Here is a 13,634-nt window from a genome sequence, read left to right on the forward strand (position 1 = left end):
GTTTTTCTGGTGCTGTTGTTTTTGCTTATTGTTTTGGCAAATTGGATTCCTTATCAATTGTTTCTTGAGATAATTTCATTCTTGACTTAAAAGTTTTCGAAATCCCTCTTTAAACCATTCACCCCCCCCCCCCCCTCTAGTTTAAAGTCATCCATTCTAACAACTTCTACATACAAAAGACTAATTGGGAGACTCGTCTACTTGACCAACACTTGACTTGACATTGCCTTTAGAGTCAACAACCTTAGCCAATTTATCTTTATTGCTACTACACTCCACCAGCAAGCTATTTCTCGACTTCTACGTTATCTCAAAGGCAATCCTGGAGATGGCATGTATCTACCTTGCACCAATACTCTTCAACTTCGGTGTTTTAGTGATTTTGATTGGGCCACATGTCCTGAAACAAGCAAATCCATCACGGCTTACTCTATCTATGAGGTTTTACCTAGTATATATGAAGTCAGTTTTATCCTTGTGTCTGTCGTTATGATTATCTTTTTACAGTCTGGTTAATGCTAATAAATCCAAATTTCCTTCTTATGTTATTTCTTTTACATTATTCATTTACATCAGTCTCTTACCTAAATGATCAAGGGTGGACCCAAGGCCCGTAACCCAACAATTTTAATAAAAAATAGAACATTGAAAGTTGATTTTTGAGTAAGTTTTTCTTTGCTATTTTTTTTTTTTTTTTGAATTGGTCTTCCAGAAAAGAGATTTGTTAAGGGTACCATGTTAAGAGTAATGACTACGAGGCTTTTTATTTGAGATTTTTGAGAGTTAAATATTTATTGGTCTAAAAATTTATTTAGATTATTGATTAGTTCTCGAACACTCATTCGATTATGATAAAGAAAAAGAGTTATTGATTCAGTTTTTTATTTTATTCCTTTATTAGTGAATTTGGAACTGTAAACTTCATTAATCTAATTATAAAGAAAAAGAAAATTAGTTATAAATATTTTTTATAGCACTTTAAAATAAATCGTATAATATTTTGTTTAAAATAAATCGTAGACACAACTTGTTTCTAATATTTTGTTTGAGAATATTGAAAGTCTTGTAAATTTTGATATAGATAATGATGAATTTAGAAATATTCGTTATAATAGTTTTTATCTCTGAAATATATTTAAGATGCTTATAGCCACCTCTAATTTCTATACATTCTTTCCAAATGTATTTCAAAGTGATGTGAATCAGTTCAATCAAACGCATGTAATTAATTTAAATTTGAATTATGAAATTCATTCATCAATCTGATCCACTGAACACTGGTAACTGGTTTGAGCTACATAGCAGCTTCACTTGAAACTTCTTTGCACAGAAGATGAGCAAATGAAGCACGTGAAACAAAAGCACAAGAACAGTTATGATTATCCAAATAGCAGACAAAGACATGTTCATGGTATCAACTTTGTGAGCAAGGTGATGGGGTGTCACCAATCGCTGCGCCGAAACGTAGGTGTGACTCATTGAAGTGAGTGCCAAGAACAACGCAGCGATCAACATCCACATCATGGGCTTGTTGTCAAGCCGAAGGCCACTAACGAGCATCACCACCACACAAAGAGAAGAAAAGAATGAGATAGTGTTGAAGGTCGCGAATGTTACAAACCCTTCTTGTGTCAAATCATAAGCCAAAATTGCAGTGCCTGCTTTACATATGCCATAAGAACTGCAATTGAGTCCACCAGAGAATGTGTCTTCTTGCCAGACCCCACCCGGTGGAGTTATTACTGACTGAAAAGTCATGGTGGCGATTACAGTGGCCACTACCATCAAACTCCCACGTTTTTCTTCTATCCAATTAGGTCGGTATTGCAGGTACCTAAACCATAGGGTTTCCCAGAGTTTCATTCTCTTGGATTCTTGTGGTTGTTGAGTAGGGATAATGCGTGGTGATGATGATGATGACCCTTGTTGTGCCGTGATGCTTTGAACTCCATCTTCAGTTAGCATGTCTTCCATTTTTAGGGTTATGAAATCACTTGGACCACGCTCCAAAACCTCAAAATTTGTTAAACCTACCTCGTTTAAATCTCTAGCTGCTGTTCTCATTTCTGGTAGCGTAAGTAAGTATTTTATGGTCTACAAAATTATATAAAAACGAATTACTATTGTTTAATTTGTTTTCTCAGCATAATGATGACATGCAGTATCAACAATAGGAGATATAGTATTTGTAATCTCAAATCATGCTTCACTTAAATTCCTTAAGCTCGTGCAGTTATTGATGACGCAAGAAGTCTACAATCTTACATAATTGGAAATGCTAATGAGATAATAATTTGGGAGAGTCACTACTATGAAAGGAAAATGATGCATGAACACAACATACTAAATGATATCTATTGAAAGAAAACAAAATATAAAATTTGGTAAGTTTTTTTAACTTATTTTAATGAGCTTTTGGGTTTAATTCATGAATTAACGCAGAGATATGTGGTTAATTAACTATCTATCTAAGACGCTTTAGATACTAAATAGTACCTTAATTTGTTTGAGCTTCAGTGCTAAATGCAGAACCGTGTTACCCTTCTTATCTTTGGCAAGCAGGAACTGTTGGTTCATTGTTGCTGATTGCACAAAGAATTTCAAGGCCTCCAAATGATTATACCTAACACACAAGTGCAAAACAGAACCATCATCAGTGATACGATGAATGGAGTCTGGTCTGGCTCTGGTCAACTCCTGAATAGCTCCTAGGCGTCCTCTAATTGCAGCCAAGTGGAGAGGAAGCATGTCATCTTTGTCCACAGCATAGCAAACATCAGGGTTTGTCAGTAAAAGTGATTTCACAACCTTAGTGTGCCCTTCAGCACAAGCTAGATGAAGAGGGACACGTCCTTCGGAGTCAGCTTCACTTACTAAACTGGGTTTTCTTTTGACAAGAGCCTCACAGAATTCCAAATGTCCAAGCAAAGAGGCTATATGTAATGGGGTTTCACTGAAGGGAGAGAGTGAAACTCTATACAGAATTAGAGGGTTCCTTTGGATCAGGGTGTTTAGGGTACTTACACAACCATTTAGTGATGCTTCATAGAGTGTTGTTATTGTGTGATCCTCTAGATTTGGAGTTGCCTTCACCTCCATTATTAGAAAGGGTAACCAAATGAAATATCTTTCTTAGGAAAGCCAAAGAATTGGTTGATATATATAGAAGGTAGAGATGTATCACACAGAAGACTAAACAACAACCCAGTATACAATCCATGAAACATGAGACATGAGACAAGACACAAAATAGGAAATAGTCTCCAACGTTGACACTATATGCTACCAGTCAGTCAATGGAAAGACTTGAACTCACCAAACATTAATATTGCAGAAGATTAAACATAGCTAGTCAAGGTATTTTGTTAGCAAATCAGCTAATGTTCATACTTGGATCTTTTTTTATCTTCCGCGAATGTTTATTATCCAATCAAAGGGCTTTACTTTGCATTTTGGAGATCGATGGTAAACAAGGGCACGTATATAGGACTTTTAGGGTGGAATTGTGTGTGAAGGGATGGAAGCAAGGTCATGTTGTACTAAGACATTGATGGTCAAAAACGGTATGTACGACTTGTGTGTGGGTTTGCCGAACTATGCTCCAACGACTGGTTCGATTGTTGACAATTGAACTTGGTTGAAGACCAAGGATTTCAATGTCCCAAATATCATGACCAATAATTTCTGGTTTCATCTTTGTCAAAGTTTTTTATGTTGTATTTAACTTTTTTTCAATTTCGTTATTTGGTTCAAAGAGAGGTTTGTCATTTCGCCCACTCATGGAGGTGCCGGTTTATAAACATGGAATACCCCCCGCCAGCATAGACAAATGTATTTTCCTCATTGTCCTTGCCAAATTTCTCATGATCAAATCCTGCTCTCAGCATTAAAAATCCAGCTCTTTGCACAAAGATATGAGAACTTTTGTGAACCTCAGAGTATACAACCCTACAAAAGTTAAGACGCACCCCTTCGCACAAACAAAAAAAATATCTTGAAATGTTTCCAGAATTTCCTTTCCAAAAGTAAAGAGAATGTGTGTTGATTTTTATAAAGTACGTGTAGAAATACCCATTTTTTCACAGTAGTAAGTTGGTTCATTTCAAGTCAAAAAAAGTTTTACAAATTAAGTAAGCCTCAATTAAATTTGTTCAATTTTTATAGAAAAAATGTATATTATAATTCATAACCTTGTTCTTAAGGAGCAGATCGTTGATTATGTTGAGTCTTGACCATTGCTATGACCGTGGAAGTCACAGGATTTGTCACCCCTGATTATATTGCTGGGATATCCTTCGGTTATTTATGGGGACGATGCTTTTAGTTATGGGTTTGAGTCACACACTCCGCTAGGTCTCTGAGTAAAGAAAAGGAAGAAAACTGCATAACCACAAGAAATAGTTCTTTAGAGATAGAGAGAAAGAATTGCCCTGAATGATAGCCATATGGGAAATTGTTGTCTTAAAGAGGCTAACATGTATGTGTATCCTTTTATAAAAAAAAAAACTATACAGCCAATACATTTCGCTAAAGAAATAAGATTGTGATAACTAATACTGCTAGATTTGAACAGGAGTAGTATATCTCACAAGCGTCATCTTCATCGCAGTGAGAAAAAAACTCAAACAGAATGTAGATTTGGGGGAGGTTAACAGCAATGCCACGTTAATGGTGGTAGGTACTATGAATGCCCCTAAAGCTAAAAGAATTAATCCGTTACGAGACTAATTTAAAACAAGTAATCCAAATTAAATTGAACTCTCAAAAGCTGTAAATTTCTGAAAATTACGATCCGATTGTCCCTTCAAAAGTTCAAACACCAGTTTCTCATCAATCAAGCTATATAATTCAACAGCAGTGAGAAGTTTCTCTATAAGCACGCTCATCTTTAACATGACTAAACAGAATATGGATCAATTTCCAAAATCAATGAAATTGGAAGAGAACTATATATTGAATTAAAATCAGTCATAGTTTGAGATTCAAAGCCCCCAAAATATAAATGACATTTGTTCGCATAATACAAATGAATTGAAATTTGTTCGCGTGATTAATACATTAAAAAAAAGGACAAGAGGACTGGGGATACTAGAGGAACTATTTCACATATACAGCCCTTCAGGCACCCCTTCTTTCTTCTTAAACATCACTTTATCCTTGGCCTTCTTAAAGTCAGCATGAGTCACCTAAACAAGACAACAGAAAAAGCATTAGTAGGAATATATCATAAATTGGGGAGAGAAAACTTCAAATGATTTATAGATATATAATACAAACCAAAGAGAATACAAACAAATGAAAAACTTTGATAGGTAAAGATATTATTTACTTCAATAGCATACAAAATTTGACCCAAGTCCTAGTGTATGCTCGTCATCTTACTAACTTATGACTTATCAGTGACCACCACTGGAATCAAAACGCAGCATCTTTCTGTCGACACTGATTAAAGAGGTAACAAAACAAGGAATACTTCCACAATATATAAATTAAAAAAATTTGCTAAATTAATGTCCGTTAACTATCTTGTACCTGCATATTCCTTCAGTTCAAAACTTATGACTAAAATGATAGGATTTCAACTAAAACGTACTTGAAAGGAAAATAGTTGGAACTCTAATATCTACTTTCAGTTGTTGCAAGGCAAGGAGAGGTGGAAAAAGTATGCAAGAAACTCCATTAATTATAAATGAAAACAATTTGCTAACATAATTTATTATTTTACATTACTTGTTTTGCACTTGATTATTTCTTCTGTTCAAATATTATGTGAAAACTGATTGATTTCATTCACTAAAACACTTGTAAAGGAAAGTAGTAGGAACTGTAATATCTACTGTCAGTTGTTTGCTGGGAAAGGTTGAAAAAAGTATGCAAGGAACTCCAATTACTCTTACCTTGTTTAAAATAAATGAGGTGGAAAAATCTTTGTGCCTTTTAAAGAAAGGCACACTCAAATTTCATTTCATCCCAATTAATCCATAAACTCCTACTATTATTAACTTAAAATAATAGTTTAAAGTAATAGATTAAAAAAACTAATGGATATAAACTGCAAAAATCTCAAGAAGTCTATTTGCAAGGCATAAACTTAAAGATGATTGTTTACTCTTTTCCCTAATAAAAAGAAACTAGAAGGTTCAATTTTGTTTATCATTAGTAACTTAATCCCAAGTTATAGAACTAAAAGGTTCAGTTCTGTTTATCATTAGTAACTTAACAAGTTAGTAGAAGGGTTTATTATAACAATAGTAAAAGAAAGTTCAAGGAATCTAAATTTGCAAAAATAGAGTTTAGGATAGTTACGTATTCTTTTCTCTTCTTTTTCTAACTTATTTCTACTTTCGCTTTCTCTTGTACTACACCATTAAAGGATGTCATTACATTTCCTAATATAAAAGAATTGATTGATAAAGCCACAACAAATATCCACACAAAACCAACTCTGTATGTAGGAACATCATTCTTCTCAATCCTATACATTCTGTCTACATTCATTGAGATAGAGTTGAGGGATATTATTTTACATTTCCTCGGAAAGATTCCAAGCATTGTAACTTTTGGAGAAATCCACCAAAGCAATAGTTTTACTTGGCTTAATATTTAGGCCTTATCAAAATGAGCTTGCAAAAACTAGCAACTTCCAAACAACAATGAAGACTATTTTTGTATCATAAACAATAGAGAAACAATGAGATTTCTTACCTTCATTCGGCGTTCTCGCAGAGCAAGTAAACCAGCTTCAGTACATATTGCCTTTATATCAGCTCCAGAGAATTCATCTTTAGTCATAACAAATTCTTCCAAGTTGACATCATCAGCTAATGTCATCCTCGATGTGTGTATCTTAATTTAAAAGTATGAAAACTTTAGGTGTATGGTTGACCAGAGCATGCATATCAAGATATAACATAGAATCCAAAGAAACAACATTGCGTGAATTTGGGTTAGTTTATTTAGGAAAATAATTGTTTTTTTTAACAGCTTCCTAAGAGACATTTAAGAAAAAATATTATTTTATTTCCCATGATTGGCCATTTGTTTAAGCTTTAAAAAGGTAATTTTGCAATATAGCATTGTTTCTCATAATTTATTTGTTCCAAAACAATTTACATATTTAGCTCATGCAAAAAAGGAAAAAGAATTCTTTAAATTTTTACTTTTTCAAAAAGTGACACTATTATTATGATTTTTGAAACATGTGTTGTAATTAAAAAAAAGAGCACAAATGAACCAGGCCATAAAGCATTACCAAAAACACGGTATGTGTATTGCCTCACAAAATTAATCATGCCTACCTGGAAAATACGTCTCCTAGTTTTGATATCTGGAAGAGGAAATTCTATCTTTCTGTCAATTCGACCAGGTCGTAGCAAAGCTGGATCAAGACTTTCAATTCTATTGGTTGCCAGAATCACTTTTACATCTCCTCTTGAATCAAAACCATCTAACTGGTTCAGCAACTCTAACATGGTCCTTTGGATTTCACGTTCTCCACCTGAGTGAGCATCATACCTGTAAAAACGTGTTTATAGGTAAGCTCGTGAATATAGGAAAAGAATCATAGGAAAAGAATCCTATACAATACATCACTCTTCGACTTCATGACAGTTAAAGTTGGGGTTTAAATTACCTTTTTGTACCAACAGCATCAATTTCATCAATGAATACAATGGAAGGAGAAAGATCATCAGCAACTCTGAAAAGTTCCCTCACAAGTTTTGGGCCATCTCCCAAGTATTTTTGTATCAATTCACTACCAACAACACGTAAGAATGTAGCCGATGTTGAGTTTGCCACAGCCTGAATAAACAAAAGGCAGTGTCTTATTAAAAGCAATAGCATTACAGGCAATCATGCATTAGAAGACACAGGTCAGTAATGCTTGTAACTGCATAGGTCAAGTATTATTTTAAAAGATCGAAGAATATATACACTCAAGGATTATTGATAAAAGTAACTTGTCAGTTGCTTATTTTCCATACAAATAGTTCTATTCATTCTTAAAAGAGCTATAAAATTCTAATACAATATTACAGTATTGTCTACCAATCAGAAAGATTAAACAACTTTGACCTGGGATTTTGCATACGCCTTTAAAACCTATGGTGATCAACACACTCAAAAACACCTTGTAGCATGGTGAATACGAAGTAAAACACCTTGTAGCATAAGTGAATACGTATTAAAACACCTTGTAGCATGAGTCATGCTTAACAGTGTCAGCTGTGCATGCCGGTATTTCAAATCCAACACAGAAGCTTTCATTGTGACATCCAATAACCATTTACTTGTGTCATTCAGTAACTCCTGCAAAGTATGACAGGAATCTTGGCCTGGACATAAGGGATTTAGAGGAAGACAAATTGTTAGCCTAGGTCCAAAATTACCACCCATATAGAAGGTATATTCTAGGAGGGTGGCTGGGTTCATGTGAGGGATAAACCTGCTATTCAGCTGAACTAGTCATCATTATAGGGAAGAAAAGGGGAGTGCAGAAGGCAGGTGGGGAGTACTAGGTTTTAGTAGCAGTGAATAGTCTCTAACAGGAGACTGGCTCTGGTAGGAGACTTACAAGTTACAACTGTCTGGTTTTCTGAATTCCAAGAATACAATGAACATCAGAAACTGTGTTTGCATTCTCTTTTTCCTACTGGTGTTCATCAAAGCCACAGACAAATAGCTAGGAAACAACAAGAGAATTCCTGAAAGTACCATTATAAACAAGGCAAACACAGACAATGATTTTCACACAGTACAAACAAGACAATCAGACGAAATCTCTTTTTGTCCACATACATTAGAGCAAAGTATTCAAAACTACATAGTATTAACTTATCATGAAGAATTCTCAGCATTTCAGCTTAAGGAAGCATTTAGTACTGTGAATCTTTTATTCCCCACTAAATCAGTTTCCTGTGAATGAATTCCCAGAAAAAGGATTCCCAGGAAAATTTGTAAAATATATTTTATTATTATTGAACTTTTCTGGGAATAGTATGTTTATTACCAATTACTATGAGAAAGTTTAGTAACTTTATCACAGGAAAGTTTTATTTCCATTTATTGACATATTAACATTCCCAATAACCTTTTTTGTCTAGCAAATATTTTTATTCTCTTCTACCAAACATGGGAAACTTTTATTTGCATGTCACTTTCCCAAGAGTGTCAAAACATTCCTTAAATCAAAACACCACTTAAATATAAAGGTAGTAAAAAGGAGAAAAAAAAATGCCGAAACTCCATTAAAAAAGCCCTATACGAAGCAAAAATTAACACAAACCTTTGCAAGCAAGGTCTTCCCAGTTCCTGGTTCTCCGTATAATATGACCCCCTTAGGAGGCTTAATACCAATGTCTTCATATAGTTCAGGATGTGTCAGGGGTAGCTCAACTGCTTCCTTAATTTCCTGTATCTGGGCGTCTAAACCACCAATGTCAGCATAAGATTCCAGAGGAGCCTTCTCAACCTTCATGACAGAGACCATCGGATCAACTTCATCTTGAAGAAGCCCAACAACAGAAAGAACCTGATAAAAAAAATACAAAATCATTAAACCACCTGAACCACTCCAAGCACATGACCAATTCAATTAAAAAACAATAATCATGTCAAAATCAAAGATCACGTTATGCTTCAGAAGAATATTTCAACCACAAACTTTTCCTTCTCTCTTATCAGCTTCAGATGCTCCCAAATCACACACATTAAGCTTGTTACTTCCAAAAAGATAGGACTAATTCTTTAATTATACATTGTGTAAATATTATTAGACAATTTACCATGACTCCTATTCACAAACTATGTACTCCAACATCCTACTGTCAACAACCTCAAACACACACACACACACAATAACTTTAACAATCTAAGGATACATATTCCATGACCCCCTAGTTAAAATCCATTGAAATAACCTAAGAAAAGTCCACGACTGCAATCTTGGCTACAAAATTGAGGTGTTTGGGATCTCAGTGACCGCAATTGTGGCCACATAAGCCACTTTTGTCTGCAATTTCCACAAAACCTCGCCTGGATATAAAAACTTCATACAAAAAAAATTGTTATAAGCTTCACACAAGCAGACGAACAAGTGATTCTTATCGATCTCAAAGTCAAACCCTAGGCAACGAGCAATTTCCAATAATTTCACACATTTCATTTCTATAATTGAACCAAAAAAGCGTAAAGCGAGTAAAATAACCTTATTATGCATCAAAATAGCGCAACCAGGCTCCAACTGATCCTTATCGACGAAAGACAAGATTCCGACGTAGTACTCCGGGCCAACGGAGGAGGAAACAATGGCGTGGTTCTCGTCGATGAGTTCTTCGAGATTTCCGACGCTCATGGGAGAGCCTCGAAGATCGTCGACCTTGGATCTGTCTTCCTCGGCCTTCTCCTCCTGAGGCTTGAGGCGCTCCTGATTCGCCACGAACTCCTCCTCCATCAACAGGTAATCCTTGATTCGCTCAAGCTTCAGTAGCCTCAGCTTGCACTTCGTCACCGGAGTCACCGTCGGCAGACGCGCCGCCGCCTCCGGACCCTTCTGCTTCCGCTGTTTCCGCCCGACGCGGGTTGGCGGCGCCGCCGGCTCAAACTTCTTCTCCTTCTTGTCGCCGCCATCAGGCTTCCGGTCGCCCTGCCGGTTCATGCCGCCCGGAGTTCCCTGACCCATAGATTCCAAAATTCAAAAGTCGAAGAAGGCGTACACAAACCACAACGAGGGTTCACTCGGAGTTACCAAAAAATAACCTCAAAATCGTGTGATGTAATACACTACTCTAAGATATACACTATTTAGTTAGCTCAATAATAATAAAAATAATAATAATAATAATAATAACAATCTATTTTATATATTTATACCCGATAACTAATTTAATATATAGATTAAAAATATTTTTTATCATTTTACTTAAATCAAATATATTTTTAAAAATGAAATGAATATAAGTTTAATATGAATCGTATGTTGAAATTAGCGAAGAACCTTTCCCAAGAACTCGTTGTCTTTTTCATTTATAAAATTATTTGTTATGCCCATATTATTATTATTCTTTTTGTCTTCTGTTTATTGACCTTAAACATATTTTATGGAGTAAAGGGGAAAGAAGAAGATGGATCTTCCATTTTATTAGATAAAAAATACAAAAATCTTGCAGAGATGTCGAAAATTGTTAACATACAATAGCTAAAGAAATTGTTGTACTTGAGTTTTTGATCAAGAATGGGTGCAAAAGGAATAGATGAAATTTGGGGAAAACAAGAGAGAAAGAACTTGATTCTTTCTTTTTTATATTTCTTGACACACAATTCTTGAGTAACAATTAAACCCTCAACCTCTTCAATGGTGCTTTCAACAAAAACAAAAACAGAATTATATTAAAAAGTAAAGACCAAATGTTCTTTAACAGATATTGGATATCTCTCCAATGGAAGAAAAAGAATGAACAAGAATTTGATATGATTGAATGTATGATGAAAAACACACATATTTTCCATACTTCAGATGAATGAACATATCCAAGAACAGATGAGAAGATAGCACTAGAAAGAAAGGAGTAAAGTTACAGAAGAATCATTTGATGCTGTTGTTCTTAAGAAAGATATTCCATAGTAATACAATTAACATCAAAGTCTTACCATATGAGAAAATGTGATGGAACTTGTGGACACTGCAATAGGAAGTTCTTGTGATCAAGCTTCTCAAAGAAAAAAAGAAAGGCTGACAAAATGGCAAGAAAAGAAAAGGATCAAAACTATCTCTTCGTATCGTATTAAGACTAACAAAAATGAGTTTCATTATATATAGAGAGAGAGGAGCATACCAAAGGAAAACCAATTGTAGTAAGAAACTATACAAGACACAGAAATCTGTAACATATATCGTGTATATGTATTGAAATTCGAATTACAAAGTTAATTGGTTCATTCGTCTATTAAAAATATTATGGTAAAATTGTTTTAATTTTTTGTTTGCTTTGTGCAAGTATAATTGCAACATCAAATAGTGTTCGTGTCCAATAAAAATCAAGATTTTAAATTCTAAAGTTGGTAAGTAGAATATTAGTAACTCATTAGATATTAATTTAAAATTATTTATTATTAATAAAAATTATTTAGTTTTTATAATTTCTAAAATAATATTTAATTCAATTAATATGGTAACTAATTATTTTTAAAAAATTATTTAATAATTTTCTTCTATTTGATAAAAAAAATACATTCTTTATTTAACTTACACACTTATAAAAGTCAGAATAGACTAAATAATAATAAAATATTTATATTCTATATAAAAGAGAGATAAATAGGATAATTAGGAATAATAACTCTATTGAAATGAACTAGTAAAAAAAAGCTTTTATTATTATTTGTTTACTCATTTACTTGGTTTATTTGTTATCCTTGCATAAGCTTTACAAAAACTGTTTTTTTTATATAGAATATCCTAAAATTATCTTTTGAAAAAATTTGCAAAACTTTTTTAAACTCTATTAAATCTCTTATCTTTTAGAGCTAAACTTGGTACAAATTAGTATAGATTACTGTCCAATTTTTTGCTTACAAGGTTAAATAATTTCAAGAACTTATTATAATTTTTGTGATTTTATATATTTGTTTGTGAATCATGAATAACACTACGAAAATTCGTAACATGTATTATGGATGAATTGTCTTAAGAAACATAGCAATATATTTTTTAGAATATATCATAAATATTTAAATGCAAATACTCTAAACTTGAATATGTTTTTTAATTAAATAATTTGAAGATGAAAAGGCATCACTTCATTTTAATTAATTGGAATAAATAATTCATTTTATGTTTGCGTATTTATAAAGAAAATATTACAACAACAAAATTGTATATTTTAATAGATTCATTGGATTTGGCTCAAATTTAAGTAATATTTTTTCGGAAAAAACGGTATTATACATAAGTAACATTGTTAAACTTGACAATGTGTCTGGATGAAGAATTTTAAAATTTGTAGGAAAATTAAATATATTAAATTTGAATTATTTTTATTCGTAATGGTTTAATTTTTAAAATATTTTGTTTGCATAATACAATTAAAAGATTATTCAATCTTAATTTTTTTATTTAGTAGAGTATTTTGATTATCACTAAATATAAAAAATTACCACAAAAATAATATGAATGACATCGATGAAAAAAAAAACAATTCCTGCAATCATTTAAAAAAAATAACTACTAAGTACTTTAACTAAAAAATTTGGCTAATATTCCACGAAGAAATAAATTACAAAAAATAATTGTATCGATAAGTAAATATTATCCAAGTCCATAGGATGACGATTTTAAAAACTAAAGCAAAAAATTATAATATAAGAAACTGGGAAGATTCAACATTTAATTTAAATCCCTCAATGTTTTTTTTTTTTAAAATAAAACTTTTCATGTTAAACATTACTATGCAACTTAAAATCTCAACTAAACTGACACTTCAAGTAACAACAATTATTTGTCATCACATGAAAAAAAAAGTATTATTAAACAAAATAAAATACAAAAATACGGGAGACTAGACTAAAACTCATATGTTAAGAAAAACGATACATAGGTAGATTATACCTATTCATAAAGAATTTTAAGAACAAAC

General features: G+C 32.9%; 2 protein-coding genes across 2 annotated transcripts; both read right to left on the reverse strand.

Moving 5' to 3' along the window:
- Positions 1–1,252: 1,252 nt before the first annotated feature.
- On the reverse strand, positions 1,253–3,224 carry LOC137829324 (uncharacterized). Its single transcript, XM_068636133.2, has 2 exons — positions 2,497–3,224; positions 1,253–2,094 (listed from the first exon to the last, which is right to left on the reverse strand). The coding sequence occupies exons 1-2, from the start codon at positions 3,097–3,099 to the stop codon at positions 1,258–1,260; spliced, it is 1,440 nt and encodes a 479-aa protein (XP_068492234.1). The 5' UTR covers positions 3,100–3,224; the 3' UTR covers positions 1,253–1,257.
- A 1,685-nt stretch (positions 3,225–4,909) lies between these two features.
- Positions 4,910–10,795, reverse strand: LOC137828989 (26S proteasome regulatory subunit 4 homolog A). The gene is made up of 6 exons (XM_068635789.2): positions 10,208–10,795; positions 9,287–9,532; positions 7,634–7,803; positions 7,299–7,515; positions 6,706–6,846; positions 4,910–5,186 (listed from the first exon to the last, which is right to left on the reverse strand). Exons 1-6 carry the CDS (start codon positions 10,679–10,681, stop codon positions 5,103–5,105), a joined length of 1,332 nt encoding a protein of 443 aa, XP_068491890.1. The 5' UTR covers positions 10,682–10,795; the 3' UTR covers positions 4,910–5,102.
- Between the last annotated feature and the right edge of the window lie 2,839 nt (positions 10,796–13,634).

The sequence above is a fragment of the Phaseolus vulgaris genome, chromosome 7 (genome assembly GCF_051622355.1).
Source record: "Phaseolus vulgaris cultivar YP4 chromosome 7, ASM5162235v1, whole genome shotgun sequence".
NCBI lineage: Eukaryota > Viridiplantae > Streptophyta > Magnoliopsida > Fabales > Fabaceae > Phaseolus > Phaseolus vulgaris.

Coding starts and splice junctions, on each gene's coding strand:
- LOC137829324 (XM_068636133.2), bottom strand. CDS start 3,099: ATGGAGGTGAAGGCAACTCCAAATCTAGAGGATCACACAATAACAACA. Junction 2,095..2,496: donor TGAAGCTCAAACAAATTAAG/GTACTATTTAGT, acceptor ATAATTTTGTAG/ACCATAAAATACTTACTTAC.
- LOC137828989 (XM_068635789.2), bottom strand. CDS start 10,681: ATGGGTCAGGGAACTCCGGGCGGCATGAACCGGCAGGGCGACCGGAAG. Junction 9,533..10,207: donor CTATTTTGATGCATAATAAG/GTTATTTTACTC, acceptor TTTTTTTATCAG/GTTCTTTCTGTTGTTGGGCT. Junction 7,804..9,286: donor GGAAGACCTTGCTTGCAAAG/GTTTGTGTTAAT, acceptor TTGTTTATTCAG/GCTGTGGCAAACTCAACATC.